Source organism: Temnothorax longispinosus, chromosome 8 (assembly GCF_030848805.1).
Source record: "Temnothorax longispinosus isolate EJ_2023e chromosome 8, Tlon_JGU_v1, whole genome shotgun sequence".
Lineage (NCBI taxonomy): Eukaryota > Metazoa > Arthropoda > Insecta > Hymenoptera > Formicidae > Temnothorax > Temnothorax longispinosus.
Genome location: NC_092365.1, coordinates 6,200,670 through 6,221,526, shown reverse-complemented (window position 1 = coordinate 6,221,526; position 20,857 = coordinate 6,200,670). Strand labels below are relative to the sequence as shown.

General features: G+C 39.7%; 1 protein-coding gene across 6 annotated transcripts in view; it reads left to right on the top strand.

Moving 5' to 3' along the window:
* Positions 1–20,857, top strand: part of Ca-alpha1d (Ca[2+]-channel protein alpha[[1]] subunit D) — a 71,262-nt gene that overhangs the window by 19,936 nt on the left and 30,469 nt on the right. For all 6 annotated transcript variants that reach the window (XR_011733396.1, XM_071786679.1, XM_071786680.1 and 3 more), the window contains 16 exons: positions 799–1,368; positions 1,716–1,821; positions 7,826–7,965; positions 11,705–11,811; positions 12,411–12,563; positions 14,202–14,398; positions 14,960–15,063; positions 16,174–16,334; positions 16,679–16,781; positions 17,091–17,236; positions 17,369–17,442; positions 18,092–18,243; positions 18,428–18,545; positions 18,642–18,734; positions 18,916–19,036; positions 19,171–19,262. Coding sequence is in view for 5 of the 6 variants with exons in the window: in XM_071786679.1 (XP_071642780.1) it covers positions 1,025–1,368; positions 1,716–1,821; positions 7,826–7,965; positions 11,705–11,811; positions 12,411–12,563; positions 14,202–14,398; positions 14,960–15,063; positions 16,174–16,334; positions 16,679–16,781; positions 17,091–17,236; positions 17,369–17,442; positions 18,092–18,243; positions 18,428–18,545; positions 18,642–18,734; positions 18,916–19,036; positions 19,171–19,262 (2,211 nt within the window). In the remaining variant the exon portion in view is untranslated. The remainder of the gene's footprint in view (positions 1–798; positions 1,369–1,715; positions 1,822–7,825; positions 7,966–11,704; positions 11,812–12,410; positions 12,564–14,201; positions 14,399–14,959; positions 15,064–16,173; positions 16,335–16,678; positions 16,782–17,090; positions 17,237–17,368; positions 17,443–18,091; positions 18,244–18,427; positions 18,546–18,641; positions 18,735–18,915; positions 19,037–19,170; positions 19,263–20,857) is intronic.

Genomic DNA, 20,857 nt, shown 5'->3' with positions numbered 1-20,857 from the left:
GAAAGATCATAAAAATGTCTTGTGTGTCCAATAATAAGATGTACAATAGTCATTTATATCGATCGACCGACTGCGGGCCCACCAGTCGGTCGATCGCTTCCTTACGAACAGCATGTCACTCTCGGCTTTTATAAATGACTATTGTACATCTCATTATTGGACACACAAGACATCTTTTATGATCTTTCTGGAATAACTTCATATATTACGGATGTCTTGTGATGTCAACCGACGAGTCTTACAGATGATATAGTTTTTCACTTGATAAACCAAAGGCCGAAACGTCGTGATTGTACGAAACCCGTTTGCCAGTTAAGTCGAAAAAATTGAAATACATTCATATAATATCATATAAATTATACGATATTATATGATATTATATAATATCAATAATACAATATAATTTATTATATAATATAATATAATATAATATAAATTATTATATAAAAATCATATAATGATAATTATCAGCCGATTTATAAAATATACAAAATAATAAAGTGGCTCGCGAAACTCGCCCTCCTCCACTTACACTCAAATGCTAAAATTATTGCAACGCGAACGCAAAACTAAATGTTATATCTTCGAAAGTATTGATATTTACGCGTGCGTTTCGGGAATGCTTTCATGAGAGTGCACATGGCGCTTGTGAATGCACCGCGGTGTTAGTTCATGAATAATTACAATTTATAGGATACTCGCGATGCACTCGCGGTCGACCGTTACGGTGTCTCTCTTTCTCTCTTTCCCCCTTCCTCTTTATCGTCCCCTTTCATGAACCCCGACCTTTCGTCGCAGGTCACGGAGGGAGCTTCGTAACAGCCCAGTGCCGTAGCATGCCGGCGAGCTGCAGCAGCGCGTGGTGGTGCGCCTCTGAGACACCGCGTCGATCGGCGTCGATCGCCGCCATCTGCGTGGCTAGGCACCAACGATCCCTGGAGCGTCGTCGCCGGAGAAGAAGAAGAGCAACAACGTGTGATTGTCGTCGTAGCACAGGAAGCACGGAGCTCGACACAAGCGACCGATGAGCGCGGGGGGGGATGGGGGCTCGGCGTTGGGCCCGCCTGATCAGCTGCCAGGGGCCCAGCCGATTGCCGCGACCCCCTACATCGCGATCCCCCCCAACGCCGGCCAGCAGCTTGACGTCGGTGGCGCGATGGACGCGACGCAGCTGGCGAATATGCAGCAGCCGCCGCCGTCGCAGACGGGCCCCGGAGCCGCCGGCGGCGCCGCCTCCAAGTCGGCCCAACAGAAGAGGCCCGTCAGACGGGGGGGTAAGCCGCCCCCCGACAGACCGGTACGGGCGCTCTTTTGCCTGGCCCTCACGAACCCTCTTAGGAAGATGTGCATCAGCGTCGTCGAGTGGAAGTATCCTTTTACTATTGCTCTCTCGCACGCTTCTTTCGTAATTAGCGCGATAATTGCCGGCCTCTTGATGCCGGCGCGGCGCGGCGCGACGTGGCAGGAGAATTAAATATCAAAGTTCAGAGATCGCGTCCGATATCAGCGATATTTGCGAAAACACTGCTGACATTAATAACGCGTTTGACATTAAACCGCCTCCTCTCCAGATTGACCCTAATTCCATGTTCGGGCGCGATGTTGATATTAGGGTCAATATTGGCGATAATCTGTGACAAAAGGGTTAACGCACGCGAATAATCGCTCTATGTATTTTCCTTAATCGGTTCGATTTTATCAACGTCATCCCGCAGACCCTTCGAATGGCTCATCCTTATGACGATATTTGCGAACTGCGTCGCTCTGGCCGTTTACACGCCGTATCCTTATGGCGATTCCAATCTGACCAACCAATACTTGGTGAGTATTTAACACGAGTATATTTAGCATTTGTGCATAATTATCACTCTCGTTTTTAACCCTCCACGTTTTTTTTGCACCCTCGGAGTGTATACGTCTGTCACGTTTAATGCTATTATTCCCTACTTTAAAGTATTTAAAAAAATCTCAAAAAATTCACAAAACATCTGTCTTGTAGTTGACGTTTTTATAGTCATTTTGATAAACATTATTTACTTAATATTTTTTGGCAGGCTTGCAAGTTTTACGAGCAGATATTACTTTGGCTCGGACGCCATAGACCCACGTACACAGTCAGAGGGTTAAGAATGCTTAATATCTTGGGTGTTTAAATGCCTAAATAAAATTATAAAATTTTTTCCAGCAAACATAACAAAAAAAAAGTTCCCTTCCTTAATGAAAACCAATTCGATAATGTCCATGTATTGTGCATCGTTTTAACGTGCGTCCTATACGCGCAAAAATAGAAATCTTGAAAAGGACTAAAAATAATCGCGAGCGAATAGCAATCATCTCGTTATAAATGGCGCCGCCGGGAATTCCTTTGTGCGACTTGGCCGAATGTGAAATAAAGCAATTTTACTGATTGTATAATATGTACGTATATGTATATATACGCGCGCGCGTATATATGTGTCTAAATCGAAGGGTGCCTCTTGCAACAATAAGAGTGGCGGTTCCGTTCAACGAACCACACGAACCTCTATCGAGTTATCGATTCCGAGACGGCATGCAGGGTTGCTGGCATGAAACTTATTCGAGCTGAAAGTTCAATAATTGTTCAATCTTGCTCAACATCGGCGTGTATGCTGCCCCGGCGCGGCGCGCCATAATCGGAAAACACAATTCACATGTAGGCCGCTTTAGCGCGAGAATTAATTGAGATTACTCCCCTCGGGCACCTCAAAAGCTCGACATTTCTAATTACCGATATTCGGGAACTGTTCGGAGCTCGTCCGCTGATAAGACTCGTGGAGATTCGCGGTTTGCGACAGAAACTTTATACATGTGGGGATTTGCCCACTCGCCCGTGCGCACAGAGAGGCTGCTCGATAACAACTCGAAATTCAGTTTTGCGTCATATTATGCGCGTGCTAAAGTGGAATCGCGCCGCGCCGTTGTCGTGCCTTGCCAAAGGGTGTGACTTCGTTTTGCGTCACTCAAAGGGCATCCCCCTTGCGCTAATTAGTACCGGGAGGAAACTTTGGAGAGATTAGGCCAATGGGAAATTCGCGGAAAGCCTGTGTAAACTGCCTGTGCAAGCTGCCAAGTCAACTGTGACAGCTTGACGTTCGTTAATTATAATTATCGAACGGAAAAATATCGATTTGTACAAGCTCGTTAATTTAACTTTAAAGAAAGCTTCGATCGAGATTGAGACTGAATATACTTTCAAAATAGCCAAGTGAAAGACATAAAAAACTGTTTCGAAGGTAGAGAGAATCCACAACAAAATCGGGATGTTGTGAAATTAATGAAAATTACACAATCTTACTAGTAATTTTGCAAAACCTTAGGTTCTGTCAGTGAAATTCTCAGTTGAAATTTTTATTAATTTATATTTATAAATATGTTATATAAATTATGTTTATAAATATAAATATAAATATACATAAATATATAATATTTATATTTGTAAATTATATATAGTTATAGTAATAATTTTTATTTATTTTACAAAAACACGGTTTTTTAGATTCTCTAGGGATTTTGCCTCCCCCCCCCCAAAAAAAACGAATTACACGAAAGCCCTGCGACATGTATACATTTAACTTTGATACGTCAGTTGGCATATTGCGTGCAAAATATGACATTCAAATTCTTAATAATTAAATAGCAAATGTCTTTTTCAAGAATTTTTTTTGTAGTCAACTATTTACCGCGTATTGAAATCTTGTAGAATTGTGTTCTATTAATCTATTTTTTTTCACATTGCATGCATTTTCTATACGATGTCACTTTCTTAGCGTCCCCGGAGAAATGGGGGGACGGCGAACAACGCCCGGGAGGAGATTCGAATTCGCAACTCCACAGTCACAAACTCCAAAAAGTCGCAAATCTTGAGATCAATCTCGACTTCTTTCAAAACTTTTTCATTGTCCGCCCGACTCAATCGAGGTAAAACTCCGGCATCGGAGTTCGATATCTTTTATCGCCGCAAGATTATGAAACTATATTAGAAATTCGCAATATTTGTAGCTCCCGAGCGTGGTGAACATTTTCATGAATATCTATTATTTTTTTAAGTATAATAGAGAAAAATCTAACTTTGTAATTTGGTCCGCGTTAATTCACATGTTGAGTTTAAAAATGCAAAATAGCATTCAGCATTTCGGTTAGGAAATCCTATGTCAATTACTTGCCATGACTACTGCGCTATATTAGATAAATTAAATCTGCTATCTTTAGAAAATAGGAGACTATTTTTTGACCTTACATTTGTTTTTAAGCTTCTCAACCACTTTACTGATTGTCCGGATTTGTTGGAACGTTTCTGTTTTAACATCCCGACTAGAGAATTAAGACAGTACTCCATCTTCCACATCGGGTATCACAGTACTTTGTATAGCGCAAATTCTTGTGTAAATAGGCTGATAACATCTGCAAGTAATTTCTTCAATAGGGTTGACTTTTTTGGTGGCTCTGCATCAACTTTTAAACGAAATTTTTCTCGTCTACTCTCGTAACTTAAATGCTCTTCATACTATGTTGTGAAATTTTATTGCTCTTGTACGCTAAAGGGTTTATTACCCGTTAATAAAGTTTATTTATTTATTTATTTCTTGGAAACATTACTTTTTAATTATAATAATTTTAATAAAACAAGCAATTTCGATCGATTGTAATATTTGATTATAAAATAGTTACAATTAAAAGGTTATAAAGTGCCGAAAGTTTCTCTGTCTCTCTCTCTCTCTCTCTCTCTCTCTCTTTCTCCCTCTCTTTCTCCGAAAATATTAACTGTATGTAGAGTAGCGAAATGATACGGGGCAAATCGAACAGTTTAATCTCTTACGGGCAATAAAATATTCGTTAGTTGAACGCGATCTGGCATTTAACATCAGCAGCGACGGATTTATTATTCGGCAAGGTACACTTGCGTAATATCTACCTTCCTGGCCTTGCCACCTGCTCTTCTCATATTTCGCTTATATGACGGGCATGTGTATTAACCCTTGTGTGACCAGGTAGAAAATTGCACGCGGTGCAGATATACTACAACGCATTTTCTAATGAAAAATACTGTCGTAATAACGGAATGTATACGGAAGCATGATTTGAAGAAGAGATAATTAATTAAAGGGGTTTAATTTATGTTTATGGAAACGGACTTTAGAGAATAAAGCTGATGAATGACAGATGAAAAATATAGCCGCATTAATTCTGTTTTCTTTCATTTCTTTTTCAAATAAAGTTATTTAATCATATAATTGCGATGAGGTTTTTTTACATTCATTAAGTTTAGAGTTCAATAAAATAGCGAATGGCGTGTAGTACTTTCCAGTGAAAAAAACGTTACGCAGTAAACGCTTGAAATTCGGGCACAAAGGCAAAGGTCTTTCGAGTTCGTCCGAATGACAGTGCTAGATAATATTTATGCTCCCAAAAGGATAATAAATTCGCAAGTGGAGTAAGTAATAAAGCATACGAGAAGACAACGCGACCGCCATCAAAACTTTCTCGGGAAGAAGGGCTCCTCATACTCTACTTTATATTCTACTTCGCGTCTTCAAAGTGATGTAACGGCTAACGGCGCCCACGTGTCACGCATGGGCGAGCAACACGGGCGGCCGGCGGTATAATGCGCGCTCGAGCCTATTTCAGCGGGCCAATAATCGATCGATTTCGGAAATTAAACGTAATGGATGCTGCGCAGGAAAAGGAGAGAAAGGGAGAGAGAGAGAGAGAGAGAGAGAGAGAGAGAGAGAGAGAGAGAGAGAGAGAGAGAGAGAGAGAGAGAGAGAGAGAGAGAGAGAGATAAAGGATTCGTGTCCTCTCTGTGGCCGTATTCGCGCCTTTCAATTCCCCTTTTAATCATCCACCACCCCTGTGCGCCTTCTCTGCAAAGGCCGCAGCGGTTCTTTTTTCCCCTACCTCCGATGTGTACAAGCGAGAGCGTTCTTCAGCCTTATTTTTAACCCGCCGCTTCTTCCTTTTGTTTCGCCTGTTTTTCTCGCCAAGGCCTGTGCCGTTCTTATACCCCCAAGCCCGCCGCGACCATAACGCCATGCGTCGATTAACCCTTTTGCGCGACGGCCAACGATGCTACTGATACTACTGTCGATGAGTCACGCTGAGGAACGATCGAGATCGAAAAATGAATTCTACACTCGTCAGTGCGTTTTATAAAATGCACGTCTGCTTTCTTTTGTTTTCCGATTAAAATGTATTCTTTATATATATTTCTTTTTGTTACATATCATTCCCTACTTTATAAATCCCATATATTCAGTGAAATTATAATAAATCTTATGTTTGGTAAATAGTTGACTACAAAAGAATTTCTAAGAAAGAAATTTGCTATTTAATTACTTATTAAGAATTTAAATGTCGTATTTTGCGCGCAATACCACACGGAAAAAAAATTTAGCTACTATAGCAAATCTATTCGTATAAAAATATGGGATAAGTAACATTTTTTGCAGCGAGAGCTATAATTTAGCAATAGTAGCAAAATCTTTTTGCAATTATTATTAAATAGCAAAAGGTTCAGCAAAACTTTAACAAAAGGTTTTTCTATTATTGCAAAATTATATAGCTCCCCCTGCAAAAAATATTAATTATCCCATATTTGCTATACTAGCTAATTTTTTCTTCCGTGCAACTATCTCAAAGTCAGATGTGTATTATCAATTTTATCAATCCTGCAAAATCGATCATCTGTCATTAAAAAAAAAAGATACATAAGGACAAGTTCCAGAGTGTTGTACAGTTTTGTATGGCTGACATCATAATTAATGAATTTCGGTGCTCCATATAATGAGTTGGTCAAAGTTTCAAAATTTGCTCAAGTTCTTGCCGGTCTATTCAGCGCCTAATTGCATTAGCGCGAGGTAAGAGATTTTCGAAGAAAGGAGAGAGAGAGAGAGAGAGAGAGAGAGAGAGAGAGAGAGAGAGAGAGAGAGAGACTCGAGAGAGAGAGAGAGAGGACGAGAGATAGAGGAGACGATAGAAGAGAGAGAGAGCGAGAGACGAGGGAGAGAGAGAGAGAGAGAGGAGAGAGAGGAGAGCACGGAGCCTCGAGAGAGAGAGAGAGAGACTCGACTTGCAGACGAGAATCCGTACCAAGAGAGCAGAGAGAGGAGACGCCTGAGAGAGGAGAGAGAGAGAGAGAGAGAGAGAGAGAGAGACGCGAGGGAGATTAAGAGGGAGAGGAGAGAGAGAGGATACGAGAGGAGAGAGAGAGGAGAGAGAGAGAGAGAGAGAGAGAGGAGACGAGAGAGAGAGAGCACGAGAGAAGAGCAACAGGTTTTGCAATGTTCGCGTTTGTAAATATAAAAAAAAAATACCGCGTTCGAGTCCCTGAAAAAAATATCGGATGTCGACACTCCTTTTCTCCTGGTGCGTTTAACAGCGATCACGTTCTTGTCGTAACTCGCCGGTAATCCAACTGCAACCGCAACGCCGCTGTTCGTGCTTTAAATGTTTAACGAAGACGTCCTGTTTACGTGAGCGTGAAACATTGTCTCCGCGGTCTCGTGCGTTTTTAATTGCAGTCCCCGCCGCCATTTGTCTCCGCCGCTTGCTTTTAATTGCCACCTCCGGTTGACGTCGCGCCGACGACGTGTCGTAGGGTCAAAATTGCGAAAGTGTCTTATCGCTCGACGCTTATCAATCAAAGTGGCCTCTTTCCGGCACTAAGACAGCAGCACGCACACATGCACACAGGGGAGGTCTTTCTATATTTGTAACTTTTCCTCAAAGGCTCTTTTAGAGGCGATCGATCTACACCGTCGCATCTCCCATCATATTTTTCACGGCGATTTTTCCTCTGGTGTTGCAGGAGAAGATAGAGTACGTTTTTCTTGTGATTTTTACGGTGGAGTGCGTGATGAAGATCATAGCTTACGGCTTCGTCGCGCATCCAGGCGCTTACCTCCGCAACGGCTGGAACTTGCTGGATTTCACGATAGTCGTGATTGGGTGAGTATGTTAACCTTGGAACTCTCCACGTTTTTTCCCCTTTCTGTCTATAAATAGATCTAGTTCTTCTTTGGATGAATTTTAAAATATATTAATTGAATCTATTAGAACTAAATATATTAAATATGCGAATATAAAGGCTCCCGCACAATCAAAATTATAAGGAACAAGGAACGGATATTAGCGATTAGGACTAAAGAATCAGTAATAAAGCTGGATGTACAATGAAAAACAGAAACGGGGAATAACACAGGCAATAGATTTTTAATCTGTCAAAAGCCGTGCATCAATGCTACACCACTTTATTCCTGATTTCTTATTGCTAATATCTGTTCCTTGTTCCTTATATTTTTCATTGTGCGGGGGCCTTAACTTTTCTCAAATTTTTATTCGCCGCCACATTTCTGGAAAGAGATATTAGCCGGTCATTTCTCCCCAGATTCATCCGTCTTCCCATCTGAATTTTATAATAAGGGGGAAAATTGCTTAAAAATGCACGGCCTTGTGGCATCATAATAATATCCCCGACGTCGTTTTATAATAAACTCACTTTTCCCCAAATTCGACCCAACGGTGGGCGAGGGCCGACGAAGATAGTACCTAACAATCTATATCGAGTGCAAGTTAATTGGATCAATGCCGACGTAATCGATAATGCGTGGCGATCATATACACTTTGACGGCGGATAGTTTACACCTGATGATGCCTTCCCAGTGCACACATTGCCGATGACGTTCGACGAACGCTAAGGCGCACCGACAAGTAGTACAACTTGAGTTTGATGCTCGCTTATCGCGGATATAACATATCGAGCACAACGACGAGCAAGCTACTTCCGTGAAATCTGATATATATTATATATTGAATATGTAATAAAAAACAAGTACTGCCGATATTTTAATTACTCTGTGTGGAATATTAATATACAACAATTTAATATATAATATATATTATATAAATAATATAATTATAAATTACTATTATAATTATAAATATTATAATTTGACACAAAATAATTTCGCTTTACAAAAAACGTGGCGAAAAATATTCGACAGTATTTGTTTTTTGGCAGCCTAAAAAACAAGTACCTTTATCAGTAGAGCTTTTAATATTTATAGGCGTTAAAAGCGAGGCTCATAAATAATAAATAATAAAGTAATTTCGCGTTCGCTCTTTATATATCGATTATACTAGTTGAAAGCATCTAAACGAGGTTATTCTTCGCGGAGTTATTGTATTTTCGTGTTTTTTTGTATACACATTGCATATATTTAAAAAGGCGAACTCTGAAAATTGTAAAACTCGCGCTGCGAACAAACACGGAAGCTGCGTGTCGTATTTATTTCATAAAAACGCGAGTGAGCGTCTGAAGCGGCGGAAATAAAATTGATTTAAAACGCCGAGCTTCAACGAGCGAGTCAGTTCGGCCATGCATTTCGCCGAGTATAAATAAAGTGAAATTGACGGCGCGCCGAACGAGAGAGCGAAGACGGCGGCGGCGCCGGAAGGAAGGAAATATTACACCGAAAATCCGTTCTCCCCGCGTCGTTGGTCGTTTCGACGAACTGACTGAACTGCCGACCGAATTATCGTGAAGCCATAGGTGGGGAAATCAGCGAAATAATTCCACGCGCGTCCGCCGGCCGATCGGTCGACATAATGTCGCGGCTCATGCGTGTAAATTAAATTCAGCCCTGGATATCGGGGATTGAAATTTTACGAGTGCCGCTTAACTTGATAATACCCTAATAGGGTCTGCCCCTTTTCACATGGCCGAGCGCTGATAACTCCCACCACAATTAGTATTTCGCGGACCGGTTCTATGTTCTATAAGTGGGATTTTACATTCGCGATCGCTACATCGCATATGATATTTATCGCATATTTATGCGGAATTTTATGAAACGCGCCTCTTGTTTCCTTGAAAATAATAATATCGTGTTCCGTCAACGTTCAAAAATTTACGGACTCGCTTAACCCTTAAATTTGTGCCACGAATCTTTGTATCCGGCCGATTTTTTTGAAACTTTGTACTCGGGGATTTTTCGAGTCGCTGATTATACGAATCAGAAGTCAGAATTTTTAAATTCTAAGTGGCCGATCTAATATTCCAAAAATTTTTTAATTTTCATAAAAATCAGTATTGACGGAGTTTTTTTAGGTCGTTGAATCTGAAGGATACCATTATAAGAGATATTTAAACTATTTATTTGGATTTACAGTAGAAAATGTTGATTTTTCTATATTTTTCAAAGAATATTAATTTATATAATAAAACAACGTAGCGAAAAAAACTGACAAAAATCTGAAAAATACTTTAGAGTGTTCTAAATATGTGCCTAAATTCGTTTCGATATTGATAACAGTTTAGTAGAGAATCAATTTTTGTCATAAAAAGCATAAATTTTGACTATTTGTTTATTTATAGTAATTATGCAAATAAAAATTTACAATTGTCTACTTTTTTTTACTTGTTTATGTACATACTAGGGACTCTACAAAAACAAGAAAACCGGCATTTAACATTATAAAAAATTCGTTAAAATAATGTAAAACTGAGGAAAAAAGTGGGACGCTGAGCGCAAAGGGTTAAGGCGGCTTCGCGGATGAAAGGCATCAAAAATCATTAAAATGCGATTGCGACATCCCTTGTCACGCAAATGAAACGGTACCATATAAGCCTTCTGAGTTATCGACGCGGGGTCTCGATACGTCCTTACGCAATTATTCCTACCACGATACCGTGTGGCGAACTATATATAGTGACGTAAATAATGGTACCCTATTTACGCGCGATCATCGATTTTTACATAATAAAGAGACGAGAGAGAACCCCGCACGGACGCACGCACGTAACATGCGAGCGTCGCGTAAAACGCCGAGGAGTTTGGCAAATAGAGCATGTCGGGCCACCCCCCCTTCTCCCCCGTTGTTTTCCCGGTTAATGATCCGAGAGAGAGCGATGTGAATTTTATTTTCGCAGCGAGAGAGCGCGCGCGGGATTGTTCGCGAAATCTATCTCAGATTAACGGCGGACTCGGATCGACAGGCGTAACTATAGGTACCTGTTTCGGAAGGGAGCTGTGTATCGCGTATATTATATCCGACTTGCCATCCGATAACTTTATCAATTTCGGTTAACGACACGGCGAATCGATCCATCTTAATGTCCCGCGGGAGAGAGCACATCCGGCACATCTAGTCCCTCCCGCTCGAGAAGCGACCATTACGCCGGGGGCCATTATTCAAATGACATGGAACCTAATGGAAAATGCAGCTGCCGGTGCAACATTTGAAATTGTCTCATCCGATTCGATCGTTTTCTTTCCGGTTGACGGGTCCGCTCTGACGGGCTCGTTTGCGATAACGTCACGCTCGTCAAACGTCGCGTATAATTTGAAGGCGCGAAAGATTGCGCGTATTGGAGGGGGGGGGGGAAAGCTTTTTTCCCTTTTTCAGCGAGTCTTGTTTATTGGGAAAATTTTTTTTCTTTGCCCCTCTCCCCCTCCTCCCGCTTTTTATACCTCGTATAAATGTTCTCGTAAATGCTGCCACACGGTGTTTATAGTGCTATTAGCCTTGGCACATAAAGCTCTTTTCTTCAGGGACAAATTACGTTCCGGGAAAATGACTTTCGCGCGCGCAGCCTTCATTATCTTAAGTCTCCATTTTATCGTCAAGTCATTAATCCCCGTCTGTTGCATAGAAACATTTTTTCTTGCGTTTTTTTTCTTGCAGAATGATAAGCACAGTGTTGACGATACTTATGAAGGAGGGTTTCGACGTCAAGGCCTTAAGGGCGTTTCGTGTTCTGCGTCCTCTCAGGCTGGTTTCCGGCGTTCCAAGTAAGATCTCCCATCAAAACATTAATATAATACACGTGATTGAATGATTTCATTCGTGTGAAATAAACAGAGAGAGAGATTGTACTAAAATTTAACAAAATTTGGACGCAATTTACGAATGTGATGTTAGTAAAATCGTATAAATCGTAATTCTTTCGCATAAATAAAATATATTTTATATAAGCATGGCTCAAGCGCGTGAACAAGTCTGCAATTTAACGTTTTGACTATGCATAACGTTATCACTGAGGATGATCTCAACGAAGATCGAAACGTCTGGTTTTTATGTATATTATTGACTAATTGTAAGATATATATACGCTTTATTTTAATTTTTGAATATGTTTACTTTATATAATATTAAAGATTTTTATGTATTCAGATATATTATATTGCGTTTAAACATATCAAGTTAAGACCTATACCTGCGTTTATTAATATATATTAGACTTTATGGCTCATTCAACAAGTTTTTACTCTTTGAGTTTAATTTTTTGTAAGCCTCTTTACATATTAGCTAGTTATTAGTTTTTAAATATGTTTTAGTTCTTTAAAGGATTAATGAAAACGAATTGATAAAAATAAATTCATTTGCATAGGTCTTCAAGTGGTCCTAAACTCCATTTTGAGGGCGATGGTACCGCTTTTGCACATTGCTTTATTAGTTCTCTTCGTCATCATCATTTACGCCATCATCGGCCTCGAGCTGTTCTCCGGGAAGATGCACAAGACGTGCCGCCACAAAATAACCGGTAAGTGCGTGTCTCAGGATTTCTCCGATAAACATTTAATGGACGATGCAACGTTCTCGTGGCGGCAATCGCGGATCGATCCTCTTAAATTTCTATTATATATCCCGAATCCTTCTGGGAAGCTTAGCTCTTCAAAGGAACTCAGATTTTCTGTCTTTCTAACGTTATTTTGCAACTAATTTATTTGACGTATCATTAAAAATTAACTATTATTATATTCAACATGATTCTGCGTTAAATTCTTCATAAAATTCAAGCTAAAATTATCTTCTGAAATAAATGTTTATCTTCGAAAGATTTTATACATATGTATACAATGATTGTGTGGAAAAAGATATATTATGTATATTTTTATATGTACACTCAGTTCATGTAACTTTTCTAAGAAAAACTACGGTTCTCTTTTCTCATATAAAAAAAAATAGAATGCGTATTTAAAAAGCTACAACGAATTCTTAAGTAATCACAACACCCAATTAATCGAGACTTTTTGATGCTGGCCTTAATATACAAAAAAAATTTATCTGCATTTGGCATTCCCGAGGGATTGTCTCGTGGTGATTGGAACGAAAAAAATCGGATATTGGAACCGGAGAGGAGGGGAATTTGGCGAGGACCCCGGGGGGAACTCCCGGCTTAGCCTCGAAACACACTTTCCGTCGGGACAGCTATTTTAGATATGATTCAACTGTGAAACACAGACGCGAAACTAACGTCTAATTATTATTATTAGCGCGAGAGGCGCGCGCGCGCGCGAGAGGCGCGCGCGCGCGCGAGCGACGAACAGCTGATTCACAGGAATGTGTAAAATAGCGTATGGATGCTGCCGAGCCCGGGCGATACGAAAACTCTGAAAGAAAAAGAGAACAATAATTTGCAATGCCCTCGCCAAACTTCTTTCTTACAAACTTGGAATTCTTTAGTTTCTAGTTTCTATGTCTATACACGAAAACCGTCCAAGTTTAATTTTAATTAAACTAAAAAAATTATTCTACCTATGCAGAATTCACTTGCATTAATTAGTTAATAGTTTATTTATTTGTGTACGTTGTGTTTAATCATTTTTATGTAGACACACAAGATATATCGCAGAGAAGCGAACGTTAATTTTAACAATTAATTAGAATAATTACTTTAACTTATTAAACTTAATTTATATTAATTAATCGGTACTTTATCCGCGCTTTCGATATTTCTCTGTCCCATATTTATGTATTATTAATAGGGAAACCAATTAGCTAGCAAATTATGTCCATTATTTTAATTTGATAGGAGATACAGATACAATTTGCAGGGCTGACGGTATCAGCTCGGTATAATTTAAAGTTTAACAAAGCAACGAGAGTTTAACAGAGCTCCTTTAATCGACCTATGTACACATCGCGAGAAGCGCAAGAAAGGCCGATAAATCGCCTTTAGTAGTAGTGGAGAAAGGTACTAGTCTCAAGCCGCTTTGCATAAGGTGTACGTAGAAAAATGTGCATACATTTTTAAGTGTTATCATGATACGTTAAACTCATTTGCTCGACGAATCGAGCCAATTAAAAGTTTCAGCGCAGAGTGCCGACCTTATTATCGCCCCGCGACCGCCGTTATCGCTGTCGAGAATTAAAAATTCGATTCCCCTTTATATCGCAGGCGAGTTAATGGACGGTCCGATACCATGCGGCCCCGGAGGCTACCAGTGCTCCCGGGTCGGGCCCGACTACGAATGCAGCAAGCGGTACTGGGAGGGCCCCAACAACGGCATCACGAATTTCGACAACTTCGGACTGGCCATGCTCACGGTCTTCCAATGCATCACCCTCGAGGGCTGGACAGAAGTGCTTTATAATGTAAAGTCGCTGCACGAGTAATCTTTCATATGATAATCTTCTCTAATCAAGTATTAAGAAGAAAAATGCAGATGCAGATTACGCTTTCCGATAGCATTCTATACAGTGAGAAAAAAATGTTGTTAACTTGACTAAAATTTTCAACTGATTATAATTTTTTTAATTGAAATATTTATGTATTTAAATTAAATGCGACATATTAAATCTAACATGACGTAATTTGACTCAAATACTTAAATATTTCAATTAAAAAAATAATAATCAGTTGAAAATTTTAGCCAAGTTAACAACATTTTTTTCTCAGTGTATTAATTCGCATTAAATACATTGGTGATTAGATAATTGTTTAAAAATCTGAAGAGGATTCTTGGATTCTAATTTAGAAGACCCAAGCTCAAAATTAAACTGTAGCGCCATACTTTTTTTTATACATTAAATAGCGACTTTATCCATACATCTTTTGCAAAACCTTCAGATATATATACTGCCAATTTTATAAATATATAAAAAAGAGAACAAGCATAATCCTTCGACAAGCTAAAATCTACGTGTTTTGTCTAGATCGAGGATGCGATGGGAAGTTCGTGGCAGTGGATATACTTCATTTCGATGGTCATCCTTGGGGCTTTCTTCGTGATGAATCTAATTCTCGGTGTGTTGTCCGGGTAAGTGTGGAGAAAAATTTTGTTCCACAGACAGCCATTGTCACGGAAGAAAATAAACAAAAATAAATCTGGAAATCCGATAATTGCAGTTCTTATTACTTGATTAATTAAATCTCACGAAATATCGAGAATAATAGATTAATTGAATATCGCGTACTTTATCTACGTTTAGATGCGACATTTACCGATATAACGGGATAATAAGCTTTCGAATTTCCGTGATCCCCGAGCGATTGTTTAAGGAACGCTTTAAGTAATCCGCTGAAGCGGCTTGTGACATCTATCCTCGCGAAGTTCTTGCAATCCTTGATGAAGGGGGGGGGGAAGGGAAAGGCAAGGGAAACGAGATAAAAATATCTCTTTCTTAGGTTGATACCTACATATATACACGCACACACTCCATTGCGTATCGGTAAAGGATGCGCGGCTAATCGAGGCGTGAAAACGGTATCGATGACAAGCGCGATTTAACTTTCTTCCCTTTTTACGTTTTATCCGCTCCTTAACGCCACGCGCGTAAACACTCTTATTATCGGCGAGCATCGCAAAATGCACGTTTGAAATACATTTCGAAGACTGCTCGAAATCAAAATGCCGTGACGTTAAAACGTTAAAACGTTAAAGAAATAGATGTTTTAATTTAAAAAAAATCAGGTAAAAACAGCGCTGATTAATCACGCAATTAAAATTCAGCTTAACAGAATACGAAATTTTACATATTAAAATTCATGTCGGAACGATATCAAACCTTCGATCGAAATACATCTTTTATCAAGAAGCGTTATTCCTAGGATAATTAGATCCTTAGTGTCACGGATCGATTCCGTTCTACTTGGCGCATAAAAGAAGAGAGAGACTATGAATGTCGAAGGAGGCGTGTTTCGCTGGATGTTTCCCGACACGGAATAGACCGTATTTACACCGTCCCCATTCGAGCGAGATCGAAGAAGAGCGCGCGGGCAAATAAAGACTCCCTTTTCACGCGCGTCTCGATTTCCGTTTCATTGCCTTTGAATGTTCCAATTACGCGTCTCGCGCGCGCCGGTACCTCTAATCACAATGCGATACGACGACCGTACGTACATGTGCACTTGTCCCGCTTTCGTGCAGTGAATTTTCCAAGGAGAGAGAGAAGGCGAAGGCGCGTGGCGACTTTCACAAGCTCAGGGAGAAGCAGCAGATCGAGGACGATCTCAGGGGTTACCTCGACTGGATAACGCAGGCCGAGGACATCGAGCCGGAGACCGACGAGCCAAAGCAAGATGGAAAAAGTACGTATGCGACAAAGAGAGGTGAAATTTTCCAAAATAAAATAAGCGTGTTCATTAAAAATAATTTGGTACAATTTGATGTGACGTTCTACTATTACAAGTAAGAGAAAATAGAATAAAATTAATTATATATACATAACAATTTTGAATAAACAGGAGAATTTTATCTAATTGCAACATGTTTTGTATACATCATACATTTATGCAAATACGCGTAGTGCGTAAATTAAATTCGAGAAGTTACACCAAATCCAATTTCACGTGATGAAAACAACTTTTCCCTCCCCAGTTGAAGACTGCTAATTAATTGAACTGAGTTTGAACGTTTAATATTACATATATAGCCAAGCAGCAGAACGAAATAGAGAGCACGGACCAATTGGAGGGTGACGAGGAAGGGATCCAGCAAGAGTCCGTTTGGAAGAAGAAGAAACGGGATTTAGAAAGGTAATTCGCGACATTTAAAATCGCCTGTCAAAATCTTCGATCGTTAAAGTCATTTAATGTCCATTTTAATAAATAAACCATTTCTCGCGATGATCATCGACGCAGATAATTCGACCGATCTCAATGATAGACCTCGAAAAGTTCTTTCTCCGAAATACGTGCTTTTATCGAGGAAACGTATTCGAGGAAAGTAGAGATCAAAGCGTCATTTATCTGACGAGCTCAAAGATCCCCTAAGCGTTTGTGTACACGAACGAGCGTGAAGCTTAAACTCTATACACGGCGCATTGTAACGCGAATATTCCGCAGAGTGAACAGGCGGATGCGAAGAGCCTGTAGGAAGGCTGTGAAGTCCCAGGTCTTCTATTGGCTCATCATAGTTCTGGTCTTCTTGAACACCGGTGTTCTCGCCACGGAGCACTACGGTCAGCCGGACTGGATGGAGCACTTTCAAGGTAAATACCGGCCACGTCGCTACTACCGCGGAAATAATGTCGACTTGTTGTTTGCTTTAATTATATAAACCGACCCCGGCGCCTTCAGTAATACGTTTCGTAACGCGAGTTTTCTTTCTTTTTTGCCATCAGAAATCACGAACATGTTTTTCATCGTGCTGTTCTCCATGGAGATGATGTTAAAAATGTACAGTTTAGGTTTTCAGGTGAGTGACTCTGTCGCAGCATTTCCCGATTCTTCTCGAACATTGATATTACATCATTTAATTAGTGTTTATTACTTATAATTGTTGAATGCATCCTTATTTGAACTCCTTGAGTGCAACACCATTTTCCTCGCGTGGTCCTAAAATGCCAAAAACAAAAGATTCTCGAAAATTAATGGAAGTTTATGTAGAGGGGTTTTGATGGCTGATGAATTTAGAGTCAAATTCAACAAAAAATGTCATAAAACTGTTTAAACATATTTTTTCAAATATGACTTTAAAATCACGTTTGACACGCCCAAAAACTACTAAATGTATCTTATTTCAGTCATTAATTCATTGTAAAATTTAATATAACAAAATATCTCAAAAATTTTCATTTTTCTAATAGCCATATCTTTTTTCTGAAGCAACATTTTGCAAATTGGATCAAAAATTGTGTTCAGTACACCCAAAAACCGCTAGTCACACCTTGCTTTAGTGATAATCACTAGCGACTCTAATATTTCATGACGAGAAAATGCATTCTCGTGGCACGTCATCGGCAGTCAAGGGGTTAATAAGATGCGACAACAAGACACGTAGTATTTTCTTAAAACACGTAGATAAAGCGCCTATTAACTCTCAGGTATTGTAATTTATTCCGCAGGGTTATTTCGTCTCGTTGTTCAATCGTTTCGATTGCTTTGTCGTAATCGGGTCGATCACCGAAATGATACTTACGAATACACGTGTAATGCCGCCTCTTGGCGTTTCCGTACTTCGTTGCGTCCGGTTGCTCAGGGTATTCAAAGTAACGAAGTGAGTACCGATCAGCCAGATCTTTTTATAGTCGTAAATTTAGGTTCAATTTCTGCAAGAACTGTGCCATCGATATTTATCGTATAATACGATACGTCAGTACAGTTTAAAGAAGATAAATTTTTACGCGCGAGATAAACGTGACGTGCGCGATAAGAGATGTGAGTTATCCTTCTCTTTGCAGATATTGGAGATCACTGTCGAATTTAGTGGCCTCTTTACTAAACTCGATACAATCGATCGCCTCGCTGTTGCTTCTGCTTTTCCTCTTCATCGTGATCTTCGCGCTTCTGGGCATGCAGGTAGATTACTCAGCGTAAAGTATTCGTATAAACAACATAACGAATGTAGTCGAATTTAATTTATTCTTTATTCTTCGAAATCTCTCTTTTAAATAGGTCTTCGGTGGAAAGTTTAATTTCAGTCACGACGAGGAAAAGAAGCGTCAAAATTTTGACAGCTTTTGGCAGAGCCTGCTCACCGTATTTCAGGTATCTGATCACTCTCCACGATGGAGAAAACTCGAAACGCAATTCTGTAAAATTGCATTGCTGATTTATTACGAAGTTTTGACTTCGAGATTGATTTGATTTCTTACTTTTCGCGTTCTCTATTTTTCTTCTCCGTTCCAAAAATAATATGCGATACGCTCGGGGCTTCTTGCATCTCCAGATATTAACCGGCGAGGACTGGAACGCTGTGATGTACGTCGGGATTCAGGCTTACGGCGGCGTCAGCAGTTTTGGCATGCTCGCCTGTATTTATTTCATTATCCTCTTCATATGCGGTAACTGTATCCTTTAGCGAAATAGACGACGTCTCGGCGATAAAAACAATTGTCTCTTTCCGTTCTCGCGCGCGGCGTTAATATCGATTCGGTCTGATTTAATAAATTTTAATCGATCCTTGACGAAGATAGCAACGCAGATATTCTCTTGAACGTGTTCTTGGCTATCGCCGTCGACAATCTCGCCGATGCCGAGTCCCTGACTGCCATCGAAAAGGAGGCCGAGGAGGAGGTGAGTTTGATTGTACATACGATAATGAACATGGATACATAATGCATCATACTAGATTGCCGATGACTTTGAGCGTCAGATATAACGTGAATTTAATATATACGCAATGTTTCGTTAAATTCACTTTATTCGCGCTGAAATATTGTATTAAGAAAACTACTTTCTCTCTATTTTATTAATTAAACCATTTCTCATTGATAAAAACCGCGGCGTATTTTTTAAAGACCTACATTATAATAATTCTTGCTATTGCTTGTATAACAATGTACACAACATATACTAGAATGATCTTTATATATACAGCACCTTGTTTTTCTATTGAATGACACATTTTTCGATCCTTCCATTAAATTAATGAAGTAACACAATTATATGCTGTCTCTCGATATAAGAAAGACCTTGACACGAAAGAACGTGGAAGCAATAAATTGTGTGTACACGTCATCGCCTTTCCGCGAGAACCGTAGAATCACGTAACTCTTGAACGAGCCGTTTCTTTCGGATTTTCATAAACGATCAGGCTAATTCGGCCGAGCGGTCTCTCGAGAGAAGCGCGTCTTTAGTCTTTATCTTTACGTCGCATATAGCATTTGCGAGAGGTAGATATCACGATGCGCATTACGGACAATGCGAGCGCGCTCGAACGAATCTGAAGGCTGACGACGACAAGACGTCGCCTATTCCGAGTAAATTAACGTCGCGTTTAACGCCGACGTGCGTGTAAAGAGCGATAAAAATGGCTATTGTATTGTAATTCTTTTTCTTGGTTCGGTCAAAATTTTATCACGCGAAATTAATCTCAATAATATTAATTCGACTAAGAGACATGTAATAATTTTATAATAAGAGACGCTTAATAATGTCAAACGCAGTATCCTTTAAAGTCAAACACAGTATCCTGGAATCCTATTTATTTTTAACGATAAATAACTTCGTCAACGTCAAGCTCTAATTTTATCTCAAGCTGAAATTGATCTAAATTGACGCGGGACTCAGTCAAATTAATACGGGCGTTATACGGAGACCCGGAGAATTGCCTGTGTGTGTGTAACGTCGGACTTTCTTCGTCGAATGTGCAGCCGTTGCAATTCACCAAGTTACGCGACGCGAGCAACGCAATTTTACCTCGTAGGGTAGTTTAAAACCGCATCGGCGAAGTTCGAAAGCTGATTAATCACGCTTGTGGATAACGACCAACAACATTGGGGGAAAAACTGTTGATTGCGCGGCGAAAATATGATCACGTGAACTTTCTTTCAGGCATGCGTTCCTTAACGTATGATGCACATCTCGTTGCATTCGTGAATTCACAATGCGTTATCCAATACGCAATTTCATATGAATTTAGTAGTTTTCTAATTCTTACGTGTCAAGTATACTTTTGTAATTGTCACTCAGAAGGAAATATGTAATTCTACTTAACGTCTCGTTCTCTTTTTAATAATAAAAATGGAACGAGACGTATGGAATTGATGTTTAAATCAAGTATTGTATTATTGTTTATGCCAACGGCGCTTTTATAAGTAGTAAAAGAAGTTTGTAGCTTCGTTGCTGCGCGAGCTGCACTTTTGAGTCACATGCAATCAGATCGTGGT